Raw genomic sequence first — 20,820 nt, forward strand, 5'->3', positions numbered from 1 at the left:
CCCAAAGGACATCCTAGGCCACATGAAGGAGTCTGGACTTTATCTGAAGTGCCAACGTAAGTCTTTGAAGAATTCCAAGCAAGCATGAGTGATGCAATCACTACTTGATGTGTAAAAGATCACCCTGGCTATTGTATAAGGAGTGGACCAACAGACTGAAGTATTTGCTGATTAAGTGACTTCTAGGATTTCTTTCAAATTAATCCAGGAGTTGTGGGGAGGAACAGATGAAACAATATTGGGCGTGTGTCAGTAACCGTCAAGGCTGAGTGATGAGTACATGAGGGTCTGTGTTACTGTCGTCTAAAATTTCCACGATGGAAAAGTTGTTAAAACCACCATATAAATGAATATCTTATACAAACAAGCTCAGCGTGTGTGTATGAAGAAACATTTCTAGCCTGTATAGAAAAAGTGATCTCCATCTTCACAAATGAAGGGAAATGGTTTACAATACAAATATACAGAAAGAGCAAATGACGTGAGCCACATACAAGTTCCCCTGTGGATCCTGGCCACATCTCTTAAATCCAAGTAAAAGTCTCAGGTTCCTGGCCTGGGAGTCTATGTCACCCTGATGATTTTTTGCCACAGACAAAATTAACCAGTGGTTTTAGCACAACTGATTTCTTCAGCGTCCCTGAGGAGTATCTGTGCTTTCTCAAGAAGTGTCCTTCAACCTCCAGGGTAATAACGAAGGGTACCCCAAAGAAGCATTTTTAACAGAAAAGAGACCAGAGAAGGAGAGAAGCCTCATTGTTGGACTTTGCCCCATGCTGCCTCCCTGGGGCCCTGGGAGATCCTTTCCCGGCCTGCTGGATCTGCCCTTTCCCACCGAGAGGAGGAAGAGCTGAGATCTCCAAGCCAGCCCTTCACAGTGCCTCTCTTACCGTCTTAGTGTGGGAGGGGCATCTTTCCGTGGCTCCTGAGATGGAGATTTATTTAAGAAGGAAAGCTTGTTGAATTCCCTCTTACCTTTTTAAATGAAAGGTATTATTATTATTCTATATCTGGGGAAACTGGTCAGACACCTGTTTATGTTACATACCATAGAGTTACAGATGTTAAAGACCTCAGGGCTTCATCTGGCGTGCTGTCAGTGAGTGCCTACATTCAGGGTTGGGGAGGGTGTGTACTGTCCAGCATTCCTCTAAAAGTGTGTGATTGGCAAGGCAGGCTCCAGCATCTTCTGACCCCTAATCTAATATTACTGTCCCCACAGGCCCTCCCTGTCATCACCTTTACCACTGCCCTCTCCACCCACAACACCCCCGAGGTTGTGGACTTGTGAGTTCTTTGTGTATAGCTGTTCAAACATTTCCTATAGACGTGGGTAGTGGATAAAGGACTTGCTTGTGAGAACTTTTCCCATGGAGTGCAGAATCAGTGGGTGCAGGGGTAGTTTGAGCACACATAGTTTTTAGCCCAGGATTTCTACTTGAAAAGAATTCCCCAAATCATTAACCAGTAATCGCACAACTAAAAGTAATTTTATATGCACCCAAATAAGCACACTGGGAAGACTATTTTTCTTGCTTCCCATTCTGTCTTTCTCATCTTTGCTTCAAATGTTTCTGTTCAATACTTAACGTGTGTGTGCCTCAAAAGCAGCCACACCTGAGACTCACAGAAAATGGAGTATTCACACTGGCAGGATCCTCAGAAATTAACACAAAAAAGGCATATGACGATGACACACACATTTGTGTAAAGAAAAAATAAAAGGCATTCCAGCTGTTATTTCTTAATTTTTTTTCACTTGGTTTGGGGATATATACTACCTGTTTTTTGGTGTCACCATGCCATCAGGTTTCTTAGGCTAACTAAATCATCCCAAAATGCTGATAATGATGAGACAAAAGAAAGTCTATCATTTTTTTAGGGCTTCTGAGGTTCTGCTGAGTTTTGCCCTCATCTAGGTCCAGAAGGGCTTAGGGAAGTCCCAGGCGAGTCAGCAGAGCTCAGGAAGCCGAAGCCTTGTCTCAGAGGTTAGTGCTCCTTTGTTGAATCCGCTCCAGCAAGAAATCACGTGGCTCAGGGTCTACTCAGATGAAGTCGGCACCCTTGTCTTTGAGCTCACACAGGTGGCTGGGCTAAATAAGTGCTGAAAGGAGCTGGGTGCATTCTCCTGAGTCACCTTTATCGACTCTGGAAGCACTGTAAACTTAGCATCAGAAGCAGATTATGAAGTGCTTTTGTTCCTAAGCTTTATAAAGTGTGTGTGTATGCATGTGGGTTTCTCTGTCATCCAGCCTCTCAGATTTCATCCTCCGAGCATTGTCTGCAGGAATCCTGTTTGCCTGTATGCACAAAGCAGGGAGAACCACAGTTAATTCGGGGATCCTCTTTTAGCCCTGAGTGTGTCCCACATCTGTCACCAAGCAGTGAATTCCAGGAGCATTGACTGTCTTCCTGTTCATTTCCCTACTCCCCTCCTGGGAGAGGCTGGAATGCTCAAGGAAGCCAGCAAAGGTGGTCAGCCAGGAGAAGGCTGGGAAAGAGGAGGGAAAAATGGGACCTGAGTAACGCAGAGGATCCAACCCTAGATCATTAGGGCTGGTTTTTCAAACACTGTTAGGGGAAATCCAAAGAAAGTTATCAAAAGATCCTTGAGTAAGAGGAGTGGTTAACATGCAACCTGGTAGTCCGTTGCCAGGACTGGAATGCCTGTCTGAGGAAAGGAAGCTGCCCCATAGGCCTCTTACCAAAACCCCTAGTGAGGTTAACACCCCTTAGAAAAGGAACCATTTGCTCACAGATCAAGGCCAGTGTCTGCAGAAAACAGAAAAACACTGCTTTTCCCAGAGATTTTGTTATTTGGGTCTTTTTAAGTCATATAATTTTATTAAAGTTCTTGATCTCTACTTCTTTTTCCCTCATTAAATTGTAAGTCTCCTAAGGTTGGAAGTCCTTACATTTTGATAGCAGTGTGAAGGATTTTTTAAAATTTATTTTTAATAGAGTACTCATGCTGCATGTCTCATTTATCTCCATCTCTGCCAGGAAGATAAAGATGTCAAAGCTTTTGTAAAATGACCATGGAAACTTTTCCTGTGTGGAGATTTGCTAACCAGTGTCTGTGGGTCAGAAAAGCTTTTTGTTTCAAGTTAGAAAAACTCTTGTAAACAAAAGTATTTGACTTTGTTGTTTTTTGTTTGTTTGTCCTTGCCAACTATCAAAGGTCAATAATTTGGGGCAGTTGGTCATTAGATTTGGTTTGGATGCCAAAGATAATGTGCATCCAGGATAAAGAAGGGTACTGGCCTCAATTTCATCAGAGGAGGATAAAGGACATTGTATAGTCCCCACTAGAGAATCTTTGTTTAGCACTCAATTCTCTTCAGTAGCTACATTTGGGGAATCATACCTGGAAAAAAGTAGTTTGTATAGCTTGGGCATGTAGGGTAGCAGCAGCTTTTTCTTAACACTTGGAAGTCATTGGAGAGCATTGAAATCCGCCCCATCAGTCAGAGCTGCTTGAGACTGGTTTGTCAGGAATAGAAGCATGTTGTCTAACAACGGGCATTGGCACAACCGCATGACCTTGGGTTTCCATCTCCAAGACTCGCCTCTAACCTTTACCTACAGTTAATCAACACTGTCCCATGACCAGAAAGAAGATACGAGGAAGCAATAATGATTATAAAACCCAGGAAAGGCGGGGTGGTGGGAGCCTTGGAAAGGAATTGAGTATGTGCTCATGAAGGGCTGCTGGATTCCACTCACAGACAGCATGGAAAACACAGCCAGCAAACCCACCACGGATTTCAGCACTGCCCCTGCCCGCTGCAGGAACAGTATAGGGCATTTACTGTACTGAGTTTCATCAAGAGAAAATAAAGTACACTGTATAGTGTGTCTCTGGAGATACCGCACAGAATATTCTGATGCCGGTCAGTTACAACCTGCCAGGTAAGGCACTGACCCACCGGCATTCTCAAATATACCCACATGCCCACTTCCTCCATCACTGGCTTAGGGAGATCAGCTTGAGCAAGTTTATTTCACTTTATTTTTAATAAAGAAAAGCCCATTCCAGACTCAAGGAAAACAAAGCATCTGTAGCTGAGGGAAGGACAATCTTCAAAATGCCAGCTTTTTTTTTTCCTCCCAGAGTTTTTAGTGATAAATGCAAAAATAGAAGAAAGAAAAGAGTCCCTTGATATGGACGCAGACTGTGGAGGCCACTGGTGTGGCCACCCACCCACCTGACACCGGACAGGCCAGTCCGGCTCTGCTTCACATGTTTTCAATGACGCAATCCTGTTCCTGCCAGGGAGCCCTCTCATCACTTAATGGTATTGAGTATTACAACCACATTATGTGTTTTAGTTTTTCTTATGATATGTTTAGATATGCTTCCTTTAACTTCGACTCCCTGAACTTATTTCTCCCTGAAATTATTTCTCATCTAATCCCTCTTCTGGCCGACAGCTCTTTGAGTATTTGAAAATTTTAAGTGTCCTTCTATCTTTTCCAGCATAAAGACCCTCAGTAGTTTGAAATAAAACCAGGTGGTCAGGCTGAAGGATGCCTCGGATTTTTTCCAGCCCTATTACTTTTGTCTCCCTTCACTTAGCACCTGCACTGTATGTACTTCTCAGCCCTTCTCCTTCCATAGAATCAGAGGAAAAAGAATGTCACATGAGCCAGCAAAGAAGTACAACATAAGGAAACACACAGAGTGCTGTGAATTCTCATCAGGTGAAGTCCTGAGTGTCATTTATTAGGAGAAAGTAAACTGTGTAATGATTCTCCTCACCTCTCGGTCCAAGTATCTTAACCCAGAATCCAAATAAGAAGATTGGTAGCCTCAAGAGGAAGTCTAGCGTAGGGACTGAGAGCAAAGGCCTGAGTTCAAATCCTGACTGTCGCACTCCCAAACTGTGTGACAGGTTACAGATGGGTCTGTTTCTCAGTTTCCTAATCTTTAAAATGGGAATAATAACCACAGTTGCTGTAAGGATTATATCCAATGAATTTGGAACACTTAATGCCTGTGCAACAAAAGAGTATGCAGCATACGTATATAGTAGTAATGGCTACCACTTCTTAAGCTGTAACTTGTATCAAACTGTATCATTCTCTACTCTCTCCACTCCTGCAGCTTCCCCCTTCTCAAACCAGTCTGGATACCTGGCAGGGTGGTCCATTGCCATGAGTGTGCAGGTTACTAGTTCCAGCCCTCCCCAGCAAATTCCATCCAGATCCAATCTGAGCAGGCTAGAGCACCTCTCCTTCTCTTGGCTCGTCCAGTATTCCATAGCAGCACCATTCTGTATAAAAACCTAGACTTGGGAAGATTACAGTTTGTTTCCCAGAGAGATTCAGGAAGTCTGTTGTCTGTCCTTTCCACCCTACCAAGCCCCATCCCACCCCCAGTGGACTGTCATCAGCCCCATCTTGCATTTAAATGTCTGTCACTGCCTTCTCCTATGGAAAACTGACTTATCAATGCCAGGTCCAAGCCTGGTGTCTCTCCCATACTGTGCAGCCACATCCCTGCATGACCACTGCCCTGAGGTGGAGGGTGCCGCTAGCACAGGGTGTCTCCAGATCTCCCCAACAGCCGGCAGGAGGGGTATAAAAGGAGAAGGTTGGTCTTCATAACTGGGTCAGAATCTGCGTGTGCCAGCAGCATCTTTCAGACAGACACACGCCTGCAACACGCATGCGTGGTGTGCTTCTCGTCAGCCCCAGGTGGCCATTAGGGTCTATGGCCATGGCGAGGTTGGGCGTCATGGCTGTGAACCATACTCTATTCTGTGTCCTGTGCTCTTTCTTTGCCCTTTCTCCCCAGGACCCTCTTTAGAGCCGTAAAATGCCTTTTCCCCATTTAGGATCATCGCTCTGGAATATTGGCAGGAAGGTTCCGTGGCATGGTTTCCTTCCCTTCTAACTTGCCAGCATTAGCTGCTAACTCTCTCTCTCTGCCCTTTGTTTAAGGTCTGAAATTGAATGAATGGAGAAGGTCATTTTGTTTGCCCAACAGCCACATCCAACCATTAGGTAGAAAATACAGTGTTCTCTGGCTCCTGGAAGAAAATCTTATTAGACTAATTGCTTTATTTATATAACTTGTCCTCTTCCTATGAAATCAGACAGATTTTGAAATAGGAAAAAAATACTTTTAGCCATTACTTATATTTTAGTGAGTTTCAAAGTACATTTGGGCCCAGTTATTTCAAGACTCATAATGACACATCGTTAGTTTAAACTCTATAATCTGGAACATCCAACAACTCAAAACTGAAGCTGCCTCCTGTTGCTGCCCACAAGATGTGATAAGCACCATACCTGACACCAGATTTGCAAAGAAGCTGCTCCACTGCACCCATCTTGCTGCATTTAGTGTCTCTGTTCTGTTGTTAATGGAGATATAGTTGCACATTAAAACCTATTGTTTGTAGGCCGAGCGTGGTGGCTCACACCTGTAATCCCAGCACTTTGGGAGGCCGAGGCAGGCGGATCACTTGAGGTCAGGAGTTCGAGACCAGGCTGGCCAACATGGTGAAACCCCCTCTCTACTAAAAATACAAAAATTAGTCGGGTGTGGTGGCGCATGCCTGTAATCCCAGCTACTTGGGAGGCTGAGGAAGGAGAATTGCTTGAACCTGGGAGAGGGAGGTTGCAGTGAGCCAAAATTGTGCACCATTGCACTCCAGCCTAGACAACAAGAGCAAGACTCCATCTCAAAAAAATCAAAACAAACAAAAAACTATTGTTTGTATTCTCGTTTTAAGATTGTCTTAGAAAAGGTTTTCTGTCAGGAAAAGAAAAAAAAAGTTTTCCAAATAGGATTTGGTGGCATGTGCCTATAATCCCAGCTACTCAGGAGGCTGAGGCAGGAGGATCACTTGAGCTTAAGAGTTTGAGACCAGCCTGAACAACATAGGAAGATCCTATCTCAGAAATTTAAAAAAGGCAAGAAAAAGAAACATTACTTTCCAAAGACCATTCCTCCCACTCCACTACTGGAGCCTAGGACAGTGAAGGCAGAAAGAGATCTTGTTCTCTCTTTCCTGGCTGTAGAGGAACAGGGAAAGCCAGATGAGCCTCAGGGTCAAGGCTGACCTCAGAGTGTAGTCTCTCAGGAGCTTTCTATCTGTGCCCATGCCTTTAAATAGAACAAGATGGACTTACAAGTTTGGCATTTGGGTCCCCTTAGGGACATAAGCAAATAATGGAAGTATTCTGCAAAAGAATCATGCTGCCCCTATTCATAGCAGTGGGAACAGAGTGTTTAGGGACAGTCTATTGGAGCCTAGGACGGCAACAAGATATTCACTAATACTGTCATTTCTTGAGAGCTTTCTTTGTGCCAGGTGCTTTACGTTAATTCTCCCATTGACTCATCATAACTTTTTGAAATATAGGAAAATCTTCATTTTAGAGTTGAAAAATCTAAGGCCCAGAGAAGTTAAGAAACTTGTCCACGGTCACACAGTAACTCAGTGGTGAAAGAATTATACAAACACAAGCAGTGACACTGCAGAGCCTGACCAGCCCTCCATGTCAGAGAAGCTGTTAGTTCTTTCAGCCTTCCCTGGCTTGCAGGAGGCCTCCCAGGACATTCTTATACAAACTTGGCCCTTTACATGTCCCCTTAGAACTAGCCTCAGGAGGGAGCACGCCTGCTTGCTTTCCCCTGCAACCATACCTCCTCTGTAGTCTGGGAAAAAAACTGTTAAGTGTCTCATTCTCAGGGCCAGGTGTGCCTCTGATTCCTTGAGTATCCTCTAGTTCAGTTCCACTGTAATGAGGGCCACTGCAGGAAGGGGAACATAAAATGAGTCCCCGAGTTCTTGACCCTTCTCTTTCCCGTGCTCTCCAGTCAGTTTGAGACTTACACTTGGGGTAGAATCCAGATTTTCCACCCTGGTCCCCTCACTCACTCTCTACAGCTTATAAAGTGCTTTTCTTGGCCCTGGAAAACATTCTGCTTCCTTTAGTAAATGTGTGCAGAATATTTCATGAAGTCACATTATTTTCCTCTTTGGCCGACTTTCTGTCTTGGATCACAGTCAGGGAGAAGGTCAGCTGAGGTGAGGCAACTTTTCAGTGTGACCTTAGATGTGGATGAAAGTGATAGCCCCGAGCAGCACAATTGTTAACTTACTGGCATTTGGGTCCCATTAGGGACATAAGCAAATAATGAAAGTTTTCTGCAAAAGGATTATGCTGTCACCATTCACAGCAGTAGGAACAGAGTGTTTAGGGAAAGACCTGTGCCCAGCCTAGGATGGCAAGCTATCCACCTCCAACTCCACACATCTGCACCAATGTGAACTGTGAAAGATTTCAGGCCTGGGACTAATGTTAAGTGTTCCCTTAACTCTTCATCTCCACATCATTGGAGGGGGGTAGTGGTAGAAGGGCCACCCCACCACCACCACAACACACAAAGCTTCTACCCGCTTAGCATCACCCCGGACCCTCCTCCTCCCGGTCCTGGTTTCTGTTTCATGGTATTCATCCTCCTCTGGCCTCTTCATAGCATCCTCCAGCTGCCACTCTGGCTGCTTCTCACCCTACGCCAGGGGTCGGGAGCCATGAAAGTCCGTGAGTGACGCCAGCCAGGTGGGAGGCGATAGGGAGTGGTGGGGCATGCGGCTGACTGGGCATCTGGTGCCCCATGAAAAGCAGCAGCCCCTGCCCAACTCCAGGCCGTTTCTATGAAAGGAGTGCAGGCCCAGTGTTCCCGAGTATCTCATTTTCCACGATAAGTTGGAAAACCTGACTTTTCATGTGATATGACATTTCCTAGTGTTTAAATGTTTGAGAAGTAATTAAAATTATTTCAAAACACACTATGTAGACCGAATAAAATGTGTCTGAGACCTAGGGCTGGTCTCAGTTCTAGTCTGTCTCTGTCCCTTTCCACAATCTAACCTGCCCTCCCAGCTTCAGTGGTTACTCAAATTTCAATGTCTCTGAGCGTTAGATGGCCAGCCCTGGCCTGCACCCCAGATTTACCCTAGAATTCATCTGCATGTGGGTGCCCACACACCTCCAATGCAAAGCGGAGCCCATCAACCTCCCAGATTTGGCAGACTGTAGGATCTCAGTACGTGTGAGCTGTTTTTGTCTCTATTCCACTAACAAAAATACTACTGCTACTAACACTGCTACTAATACTCATGCTACAAAGAATAATCTCTTGCCCCTGTTTTGTTCCGTTTCTGTTACTCAACACCACTGCCCCATCAGGCAGCCAGGGAGGACCCTGTGATCTTGGACTCTTCACTCCCATTCCAGGCAGTTAGTGGATTGTGTTCATTCTTCCACGGCCCTGTAGAATGTGCTTCCAACTCTTCCTTCCGAGTAACTAGAAACTCTCTTAGTTGCTGAACTTGTCATGTGTTCTCAGCTACTGTCACAACCTCTAACTGCTCACCACGAGGCGCTACCTCTGCATTTAAGATTTATTCATCACACTGTGGCTAGTGTCATCCCCTAAATTGCCATGCAGCTTTCATCACTCACCTCTGATGGATCCCACCGGCTGCCCCCGCAGTTCCTCAGCCATCCCTGCATGTCAGCTGTACCAGGCACTTGTATGCCTCTGCATTTGTGCTGGCTGTGTCCTCAGGCACATTTTCTTCCCTCATGCCTATTATGTTAATTCTGTTCGTCCTCATCTCTGGTCAAATGCCACCTCTTCCATGAGGCTGTCCCTTGCCTTCCCACCACCAGCCCCAGTGTTATTTGCCCCGTCCCTCTTCCGAGCTCTCACAGCACTTGATCTAAGTCTCTTTTCATGTCATCCGGCTGTGTATTATGAAGTTTACTTGATTCTTCCCCCTTCTCTTGATTAGCTCCTGGGTGAAGAGACACTGTCTTTGTCATCTGCATGTCCCCAAGAAACCCCTAGTGTGCTGCCTTACATGTAGTAGACACCCTGAAAACCTTTGTCAATTGAATCAAAGTTTGTTTGTGTGTGTGTGTGTGTGTTTTGTTTTTTCTTTTGGTTTTTTTTTTTTTTTTTTTGTAAGTTGAGGATGGCTGCATCTAAAGGGCTCAGGCCAAGGTATTAAAAACAAAACTGCTTGGTTATTCAAAAGGATTTATCAGAACCCCAAGAGGCTAAGTATTAAGCTAGTGAAAGGGTTATTCTGCCTGTCCCCAATTCCACGGGTGCAGTTTTTAGAGGACGGACGGTCGTGTTTGGTCTACTTGTCGTCGGGCAAGGCCTCTTCCACAGTGCCCCATGGAAGCTTGGGTTCAGTGCCAGGGGCAGAGAGGAATGGGCAAGCCTCTTGGACACTGGGGCTTCAGCCACCCTGGCATATAGAGTCCCACACTGTTTGTCTTGCCCAGAAGAACAAGCTGTACCCACCCATTCACAAGATGTCCTCTCTCACATCATTGGCAGGCCTGGGAATTTCCCACAGGCCATCTGGGTGTGTTCTGCCGTCCTGTCTCCCAAGTTTTCTGCAGCATTGTTTCTTGTTAATTAGCTCTTAGAATAGCAACTGCTCTTCCATCAGGAATTGTATCCCGTTGACTTTCCTAAGACAAGAATCTACTCATTTCTTTTTGTAAGCATTTTCCCCTTTCCTGCCTGCATTGCACAGGCTTACTCAGTGAGAGCCCAAGCAGTGTGAACTAACTCCTAGCTCTTACAGAACTCAGTTACTTCTAAGATATGCATCTCCTGAATCCCCGGTGACCACTGTAAGTGCCTGGAGTGGCAGCTGCTCTGATTGGGCCTGTGCAGCTCTGAATGCTGCATTTACTTTTGGGTCCTGCCGCCAACCCAGAACCACCTGTGGCCTTTAATTCCTGTTACTAGGAGAGAGGAGAAGCGATTAAACCCTGTCAGTATATTCATTTATTAGCTGCCCTTTGAAGCTTTTTTGAAAGCATTTTACAAGGTATATCCCATCAGGTTGCTTAGGAACTTTTGCAGCCTCCTTCCTCAACATTATCATTTTCATCTGAATCAACACTGGCAGTTTGACACCTCTGCACACCTGGCATGGCGGAGGGGCACCTCCAAACATTGTCTTTCCGTGTCTGCCCCTTCAACAAGATTTTCTCTGTAAATTCAGCTCCAAAACAATTTCTATAAACACAGCATTACTTTTGTGTTGTTCACAAATCAGATTTGGAAAGAGGTGCTTGGGGACTGTCATAAGTCTATTTAAAGATAAACATAAAAATGTAAATAAAATTTTAACCAAAAAACAAAAAAATTTAAATAAAAACAAAAACAAAACTTTTTATCCAAGGCAATTTTCTTTCAATATGGGAAATTAAATTAGCTTCAATGTCTTTGAAATTGAGAACCACACTCCGGCCATGAAAAGTAAATTATCCTGTACTAATCCTTGCTCAGGAAGTGATCAAAACACCTTTCCTGGCTATTCTGTGAAAGCAGATTTAGCCCAGCATATTTTGATAGGAGGCCAGCACTAAGGAAGTTTCCCAACTGATGGAAATACAGAGAATCTCTATGCACACATCGCTTAGCTGTGTGGCAATGCTCGTTTTAGTTTTTGGTCTATGGAGCAATGGAATCTCGGTCATTGAACCTACTTCAAAACAGCGGTGGTGGGGGGAACATCTTGAAGAAAAGCCTTTCATCTAGAGCTATGATATCTTTGCTGCATAAAGAAAAGTGGCCAACTTTGTTTTTTCTAGAGCCAGGACACAGACCTTTTCAGTATGTCACCTTTGCTGCGTCTTCACACAGATCTTCAAAAATAATGACTCTCTCTCCTCTCTGTGGTCTCGTCAGAGAGTGGGAATCCTGGCCAGCTGGTCAGGTCACTCAGAAAAATGGCACAGCTGTTTCTGAAAGTAGCCCCATTCATAAGATGTCTGCTGCCCACAACTGCAGTGTTGGGGAAAGGCACACTGTTATAAAGAGCTTCTTTTCTTTAAAGAGGAAAGAAAAATACACGGTGTTTACAGAAAAGAAAACTGGACCCTCCTGCTTTCTTTTAGTGGCCATGTCTGAAATGGAAGTGGGAAAAGCCATAAATCCACACAGGCAATCGCGCCTTTGGGGCATGATTCATACTGACTGTGCTGCCTGTGATGGAAAACCCAGCTAGTTAAGCAAGACCTGCCAGAAAGTCTCGCACAGCTCCTCTGCCATGGCTGATGCCTGCTGTCTTGTGACATGCTGGTTGTATGTGAATGAATGATTGACACTTTCTCTCTCTCTCACTCAGTTCATGACCAAGAACCCCACCATGCGTTTGGGCAGCCTGACTCAGGGAGGCGAGCACGCCATCTTGAGACATCCTTTTTTTAAGGAAATCGACTGGGCCCAGCTGAACCATCGCCAACTAGAACCACCTTTCAGACCCAGAATCGTAAGTGTCCCAGGCTGTCACAGAGACTTTCCTTTCTTCAGATGTCACAGCATTCCACCAAAGTCCATAGAACAGCTGGATGGCCCCTGTGGGTGACAGACCAGAAATTCAGCTGGACACTGCACAGGGCAGCCTCCCCTGGGGGGAAGCTGGACTCCTTGTCCATGGGACAACATGTCTTCATGTGCCCAGGTTAATTCTGACCAAGTTTCACCCCTCGTTTACCCAACCTCCAACTTCCCTCAACCTAAATTAAAATCTTATAGGGTATAAGAGGCCTGAAACTTTCCACGTTTCCCCAAAAGAGTTTGGCTAACTGAGAAAGTCATTGTTCTAGCCAATTTCCTCATGCTCCTTGGGGCACTTTTTGTGCCTTTTCTAGGCCCCTGAGAAAGCAGAGAGGGTATGAGATATTGCTCACTTCACTGAGCCTGGCCTCTTGGTTTGGAGAGCCTGGGTCTGTAATAGCTGCTGCAGCGCAGAGCCCAGGCCAGGCTCCCTTTGACCAAAGAAATACTGGGATCTCCAGGGGCTCCTCTCCAAGCTCTGCAGCTGAGGCGGGTGGCCTTCCTGAGTGTGGTCCCGCCTGTGGTCTGAGAGCTGAGCTCGTGCTTATCTGTGGGTCAAGAGCTCCACAGTGGGAAGGCAGAGAAGCAAGGCTAGCGATAGATCAAGAGTGATGGGGAGGCCTGGCATGGTGGCTCACGCCTATAATCCCAGCACTTTGGGAGGCCGAGGCAGGTGGATCACTTGAGGTCAGGAGTTTGAGACTAGCATGGCCAACATGGCAAAACCCCGTCTCTACTAAAAATACAAAAAAAAAAAAAAAAAAAAGCCTGGTGTGGTGATGCACACCTCTAATCCCTGCTACTCAGGAGGCTGAAGTAGAAGGATTGCTTGAACCTAGGAGGTGGAGATTGCAGTGAGCCAAGATTGCGTCATGCACTCCAGCCTGGGCAACTGAGTTAGACTTTGTCTCAAAAAAAAAAAAAAAAAAAAAGTGATAGAGAAATATCATTGATTCAGGTAAGAGCAGTGGAATGTGTGATACTCACTTAGAAATGATCTTTGCAGCGTTTGTTTATACAGGTATAAAATACTCAACTTTTAAATACACACAGTGCACTTAATCACTAACAGCCTACTAGGCTGTTGGACACCAGGCACCCAGAGGTAAAGCCGTTCCTTCAATGGTCAGCCCCCTGCCAGCCCCCTGGGATTAGGGAGAGCATGGCCTTCAGAGGCTGGAGCCTGTAGTCCTAACTGCACAGCTGGTCCAGCAGGGCGTAACGCATCTACCTAGAGAGTAAAATGACCGACAGTTGTTCCCTAAACTCAGCACTTGCAAGAAATCTTTCGGGAAGATCTCTTCAAATGTTTAGAACTCTGTGCAAACAATAGGTAGGACAAGTGTGAACCTACCCAACCTCTGTTGACAAATATAGCTGCACACCCCTCAGCGAGGCCTGCTGTGAAATGCCACCTTGGTGAAATGAGAATAAAGGGTGAGTGAGCCAGCTGCTTTTGGATGACCAAATTAATTCTTAGCCTCCCATTAAGACAGGCCTACTCAGCAAGATTTTCATGGGATTAGTGAATTGGTGGTTGCCAAATGCCATAATAATGCACCATGCAGTAGACTTGCTGTAAAGCACAGTTTCATCATAACAATAACTGTAAATAATGCTACTGAACAAGCTACAGAGCACTCCTCTGAACTCACTGGAATGGGCTATGTCCCATGCAAGATAAGTAAGCCTCAAGCGCATAAAATCTCACCCTTGTTTCCCTTTTTTTGGCAGAAATCCCGAGAAGATGTCAGTAATTTTGACCCTGACTTCATAAAGGAAGAGCCAGTTTTAACTCCAATTGATGAGGGACATCTTCCAATGATTAACCAGGATGAGTTTAGAAACTTTTCCTATGTGTCTCCAGAATTGCAACCATAGCCTTATGGGGAGTGAGAGAGAGGGCATGAGGACCCGAAGGGAATAGAGATTTTCCAGGAATTTCCTCTGTGGGACCTTCCCAGCATCAGCCTTAGAACAAGAACCTTAACTTCAAGGAGCTAAGTGAAGAACTCTGTGAAGGATGGAACTTTAAGATATCAACTATTTCGAGTCCAGAGAGAGCCACGGCACTAGAAATAGTTGATAATGAAATGAGATTTTATGAAGTATGCTGCTCCACCTATGAGCGTCTGTCGCTGTGGGCTTGGGATGTTAACAGGAGCCAAAAGGAGAGAAAGTGTGAAGAATAAAGTAGATCTGAGAAATTCTGAGCCAATCAGGCTTCTTAATTCAAGAGACAAACCAAGACTTTGTGTCAACTGTGCTGTGCTCTTCTTTAAGCCAATGAACCCCAATTCCTGGCAGTCTACAAGAAGTCTTTTAATGCTAATGAAGAATTTAAAGGTCTTTTTAAGGAAATGAAGGGCTTTCCAAATAGAATGATTTACTCTGAAGAAACAAACAATGGTATCTCTGAAACTCACAACCTAAAGCCCAATCTTGAAAATACGTTGTGCACCAAGACAACTGCTTCAGCTTCTTCTCTTATCCTTACTTTCTTTAATAGATATTTATTAAAGTGTCCAGTGAAAAGGTGCCACAATACCCAGTATTGTAAACAACAGGTTTGCATTCATGAAGCTTTCATTCATTCTGGAGTCTACTAATTTACCTGAATGGTGTTTGCATTCTGTGAAATGCCTCTCCACGTTGCATATGTCACACTTTTGTCTGCACATAACTCTTTTTTTCACAAGAAGGGTCACTGCCACAACAGCACAGTCAGTGGGCGAATTACAGGTGCCTGCTGCCTGCCTACCTGGGGAATCTCGTCTATATCGCCGTGTGCTCGTCACTGAAGAATTGCAGGCCACTCATGTCAGTGACCAGATTTGTGGCTTATAAACATTAGCAGTTTATTTATGTTTTAAGATGCAAAGATGTGTGTTTGATATTCACTTTAATAATTAGAAATGGATCTTGTAAACAGGGCATATATCAAAGATGACCTTATAATATGTACCCGAATATACAGTTCAAGAATTTTGTCTGACTGGAAATAAATGCATTTTGTAGCAAAAGGAAGTTTTTTGACTAGAATGATTTGTCTCCTTCCCACTAAGACGGTAGATTTCCAATCAAAATAAAACCTCGAGCCGAATGGGTAGAACTCAACTCACAGAAAATTCCTGAGAGGAGAGGTTGATGGATGTAAGCTTCTGTAATTCTCTGAAGTAGATGTGGCCTGTCTCTTACTGACCAAAACTTCTGTCCTGAATGAGGGTGATGACTGCTAAGCATAGCTGTAACAGACCCAACCCTCAAGATCTCAGGGGCTAGACACCATAAATGTTTATTTCTCATTCACATAAAGTAGCATGTAAGTTCAACAATCTTTCTCCATCTTATAACTACACCATCTGGAAAATGTAGCTTTCCAAAGTCTCCAGAGCAAGGAAGAGACATGGAGGGGGTGCCGGCTGCCTGCCTACCTCTCCTAGGAGGGACACACCTCACCTCTTCTCACAATGACTGGCTAAAACATGGCTTCCCTCTAACTACAGACAGGACAGGGGAATTACAGAGCAGCTGAGGAGTAGCTGGCTAGTACTGACATACTACTTCTCTATGTCATACTACTCCTCTATGTCATAGAGAAGAGACTATGGCTAGTCTCTTCTCTGTCATAGGTTCTTTTTTTTGCATTCCAATGTGAACACTTACTTGTGAATGAATACAGTAGCTAGGAACTTCCCTTTCCATTTGTGTAGCACTTAGCACTCATAGTCATCACTCTCACCCACATCATGCCACTAGATCTTCATGACATGCCCACTATTCCCACTGATGATAGTGTGAGTACTGCAGTACATACTACAAATGGGAAGAGAGGCTCAGAGAAGTTGAGTTCATTGGTTTCCCAAAGGGTTCGGGCTTGGTAAAGAGTAGATCCAGGTCTAGGGTCTAAATCTTTGATGCTGTAGTCTGGGAAAGGGAAGGATCATTCTGACTTTGGAACTTTTTTGGCCTTCATAGCTCCTCTACTTTGGGTCTTCTATTGCTCTGTGGGATTGATTAGCTTTTTGGTATGGTTAACTCCACTCTGGTAAAGAACCATGAAAAATAAAGCATGCCTCCTCTTTCATTCACAAAACTCATTATCATAGTCACGCAGAGCCAAAACACTGTGTTTGGTAAGTCTGTGATCACTCAGCAACTTCCTTCTTCACAATTGCTTCTCAAGCCCACTACCTGGGTTCCCCAGTTTGGGTTGAGTCCATTCTTTTGAGGCTATTTATTCCGTGCCTATCAGGTTATTCAACAGCTAATGTTTATATCTGAGAAGAGAGAAGATACACGGGATATTTACCTAAAGCTCAAATGAGTCTTCAATTCCTGGTTACAATTCTACTTCACATCTTTCTTCAGTTCTGCTAGACCTGGCATCCCCTTCCAAGGGATCACAAGGCTGTCTTGCCCACACTTCCTGAAGAAGGCTGGCACAGAGCAGGTAGCGAGCCATTCAGGCAGCTGGGCCAGAGTCCACTGGGGCTGCTGGGTTCCCTCAGCACAGTGGGCAGCATGGAGGTCAAGATGAGGTCACATTGGGACCTTTCACTCCCTCAGGTCCATCTTAAGACATCCTCAGGCCTTATCATCCCACTGTCCTTCCCAGCCAGTCCTCACCCCACACCCATTTGCTCCTGCTCTCCCAAGCTATTCCACACTGACCTAACTGAATTAGACATACGGCCTTGAGTGTTTGAAAGGACAATAACTTCAAGCCTTTGATTTGGGATGTGGGTCAGCCTTTGACTGCAAAAGATGCTTTCACTTAATGGCTCACATGTTGCATGTTTATTACATGTGAAGCCCTGTTCTAAATACTTTAAATGTATTTACTTATTCAATACCCCCCATGAGGTGGGTACTCTCAGTTTCATTGTACAGATGGGGGAAAGTGAAGTACAAGAGATTAAGTCACATGTCTAAATTCACACAACTAAAGCAGTGGGGTCAGGATTTGGATCAAGCAGTTTAACTCCAGGGTCCCTACTTTTAGCCCAGTTCAGTGAGGTTCTTCTATGAAAGCCAATTCTATTTTTCCACCTTTGTGGGGTTGGCAGGAGGCACCAAGATAAACTGCCAGCTGGGCAGGACAGTATTAGCCCTCCCCTGGGTAGAACAATTTATCAGCAGTGGGACTGTGTGATTTGCATATCAAGGGGCTGGAGCTGCTAACCCCAGTTCTTGGAACTGGGGCAGGCCAGGGTGATGCAACCAGGACTTCAACCTCCCTGAGGTAGGGGAAGAGGAAGTAGTCTGGTTCTCTCTGAAACCCGTGAGCCCCATCTGAACCCCTAGGGTAACTTCTGAGCCTTGGTGGAGTTTCCAGTCCTTTCTCCCCTCGTAGAGGAGCCACTTCATGTTTTAGTAACTCTTCATCACCCACCCCGCCGGCTCATGCAGCAGCGTCAGGAAGAAGGTGCGCAGCCTGGAACCTACCTTGGCAGCTGCGTGTTTACAGCTATGGAGCTGAGCTGGTGTAACTTGTTAGCAAAGAAAAGAGCAAAATTAGGCCAGGCACGGTGGCTCACGCCTGTAATCTCAGTACTTTGGGAGGCCGAGGTAGGTGGATAACTTGAGATCAGGAGCTCAAGACCAGCCTGGCCAACATGGTGAAACCCCGTCTCTACTAAAAAATTACAAAAGTTAGCCAGGCGTGGTGGTGGGCGCCTGTAATCCCAGCTACTCAGGAGGCTGAGGCAGGAGAATAGTTTCCACCCTGGAGGTGGAGGCTGCAATGAGCTGAGATCATGCCGCTGCACTCCAGCCTGCGACAGAGGGAAACCCTGTCTCAAAAAAAAAACAAAAAAAAAAATGCAAAGCAAAAATAAAAGCATCCCATTTGTCATTTATTGATCTTAATCGAATCCTGACCTCAGATGATCTGCCTGCCTCGGCCTCCCAAAGTGCTGGGATTACAGGCGTGAGCCGACACACCCCGGATCTTAATTGGGTACACATTGCCTTGAAAATATTCCAGCCACGGATTTGACCATTTCACATGCCAACATGATAAAGCTTTTCATTATTCCCAGGTTTGGTCATCCTGGTTGCTTAATCTAGTAATGTTGACTTAAAATGACTAGATAGCCCACAGTGATTGCCCCTGGCTCAGGGTCACACTGGGCCCTGTAACTTCTCATTTTACGTCATCCAAGGATAAGACTCCAGTACAACTGTAGTAGATGTTTGTGATGAAAATGAGCCCTTGCTGAGATGTTCCTCTGAATTGAGTTGCAAGTTGGCCAAGGCTGGCCAGAGTGCAGCTGTAAAGGGAGCTTTGTAGTCTCCTTTTGTTCCTGTGTTGAATTGTAACCAAAGCTAAGGGAGCTACCCTGGGCTTTGTCCCGTCCCCACCTCTTCACCTCCACTGCCCTGCCAACTATTCTTTCCCTCCTCCTGCTTCCTGGCTCTTTACTCCCCTACTGAGTACGTCGGTTCTGCACTCTCTCTCCCTGCACCACTTGATTCTTAGAGCCAAACTGTTATATAGCCAGTTTTCCAACCACCAAGATGGCATAAAATTTTGATTTGCATATTTATTTTATAGGCTCTTTTAGAGTCCAGAAATGGCAGTCACCTTTCCCATGTGTTTCTGCATCTTTGGCATCACCCTGTGTAAGCAGCACTGAGTGCCTAGGTGAGCCACCCTACCCTATGCTGCCCGTGCAGTCTAGGGGGCAAGATGTCACATGGGTAAGAGCCCTGGCTGGTAAGAGTAGTGGGCAGCCCTGGGGGCTGAATCCACAGTTACTGAATGTTCTTGAGAAAAGGTAGTTCTTTCTCCAATTTCAACTTTCTCATTTGTGAAATGGGAGTGAGAATAGCACTTGCCTGCCTTCTGTTAATACTGCAGGGATTAACTGTGATACATTGTCAAGCGTTTGCCACAGGCCTGGGACACAGAAACGCTCAATCGATGTTGGCTATTATTGTCATCAGCTCTCCCACAGAGGGCTAAGGGAAGGTTGCTTGTGATGTCCATCTGAAAATGGACAGAGTGGGACACTCATGCTCTCCATGATGCCCATCCCTTTGGATGCCGACACCGTGCCACTCCAATTTGGAGGGATTTCACTTTTCTAACTGGCTGCAGAACCTCCTCAGGAGACCTTATTCTTTTCCTAGGATGTTTTGAGTCCATCCTGCCCCAACTGGCATACAGGTTCAGTCTTAAGTTTGATATTCTGCTGCTCTCCTTTGAGGCCAAGAAATATCCACAGTTTTCCCAAACGGTTTTTCTTACCAGTCTCAGGAATTATTTTGTCCTTCCAAATCTAACACAAAGGTACACTTTATTCACTTCTGACCGAATAACACAGGGACCACACCCAGCATCAGTACCTGCCGGGTACCCCCGGTTACTCACCATGCCTGTGTGCCCGTTCAGAGAAGAAAGGACATGTGTCAAGATGTTCAGTAGGGTCTGGCATGCCTAAGAATTTGAAGCCAATAGTAGAACCAAGAATCAAAGGCATTTTCTTCCTAATTAAAGGTATCTGTGAAGAAGTTTCTAGTAAAACAAGAGTCTCCATAGTCCTGTGTATTCTTAATGGAAAAGGCCTCAGCACTCCTATCCCCTTGCAACAGCCCTTCCAGATCACCCAGGGCTGCCTTTCTTATGCCACCAAGGCAGTTCTTACCCCACAGAGGCGTCATTCTTCCAAGGCCTTAGACCACAGTTAGAAGAATTTAGGCTAGACAAAGTGAAGATTGTGTAGGCACCGAGTGTGGTCAGACATGCAAGTGGATTGCAGAGGGTGAGACAGGAATCTTCTTTGGATACATTTCAAATTAGAAACCAGGATAGTCTAGCAGTCATTTGACCTGAAAGAGCCAGAAATAACTTAGATGACCTCTCGAGTTCTTGTAGCCTTGTAGTCATGGCTAAAAGTGAACAGAGGGATATGGTCAGTTGGTCTCCCCTGATAGACGCCAACCCACACTACTCCCACCATATAGAAAACCTCTATCACTCGAATTTTCTCGCTGTCCATCTCTGTACAATCTGCATGCCCTAGCACACCTATGTGCCTTCTCTGCATGCTCTCTCAATCCCAGGATTCCCTTCAGGCTCACATAGATCACTTGTCCCTCAAGTCACATACTTGACAATATCTTATACCTGATTGCCTTTCATAGTTCTCATGCTCATTCATACATGGAAAACAGGAAAGCTTTACAAAGTTAAAATCAGCACAAGAAGTTCACAAGAAATATAAGCCCCCTTCTGATAATAGAGCATTTGTGGATGAAAGAGAAAGCAGGATTCCTCAACTCGGTTCTTTTTTTTTTTTTTTTCTCTCAAGGAGAATGATTTTTGAGATGAAACAAGTACAATACTCACTGATAAAAATGAATTGTAGCCCAAAGTAGATAAAGGGATTATACAAAGCATTCAATGAGAATAGGCAGAA

At 45.1% G+C, this 20,820-nt stretch overlaps 1 protein-coding gene across 1 annotated transcript in view; it reads left to right on the forward strand.

Annotated features, from left to right (window-relative positions):
* Positions 1-15,421, forward strand: part of PRKCH (protein kinase C eta) — a 228,126-nt gene extending 212,705 nt beyond the window's left edge. The window contains exons 13-14 of the mRNA XM_024231718.3: positions 12,183-12,326; positions 14,129-15,421. Coding sequence (XP_024087486.2) covers positions 12,183-12,326; positions 14,129-14,275 — 291 coding nt within the window. The 3' untranslated portion in view covers positions 14,276-15,421. The remainder of the gene's footprint in view (positions 1-12,182; positions 12,327-14,128) is intronic.
* The last annotated feature ends 5,399 nt before the right edge of the window (positions 15,422-20,820 follow it).

This window comes from Pongo abelii, chromosome 15, assembly GCF_028885655.2.
Source record: "Pongo abelii isolate AG06213 chromosome 15, NHGRI_mPonAbe1-v2.0_pri, whole genome shotgun sequence".
NCBI lineage: Eukaryota > Metazoa > Chordata > Mammalia > Primates > Hominidae > Pongo > Pongo abelii.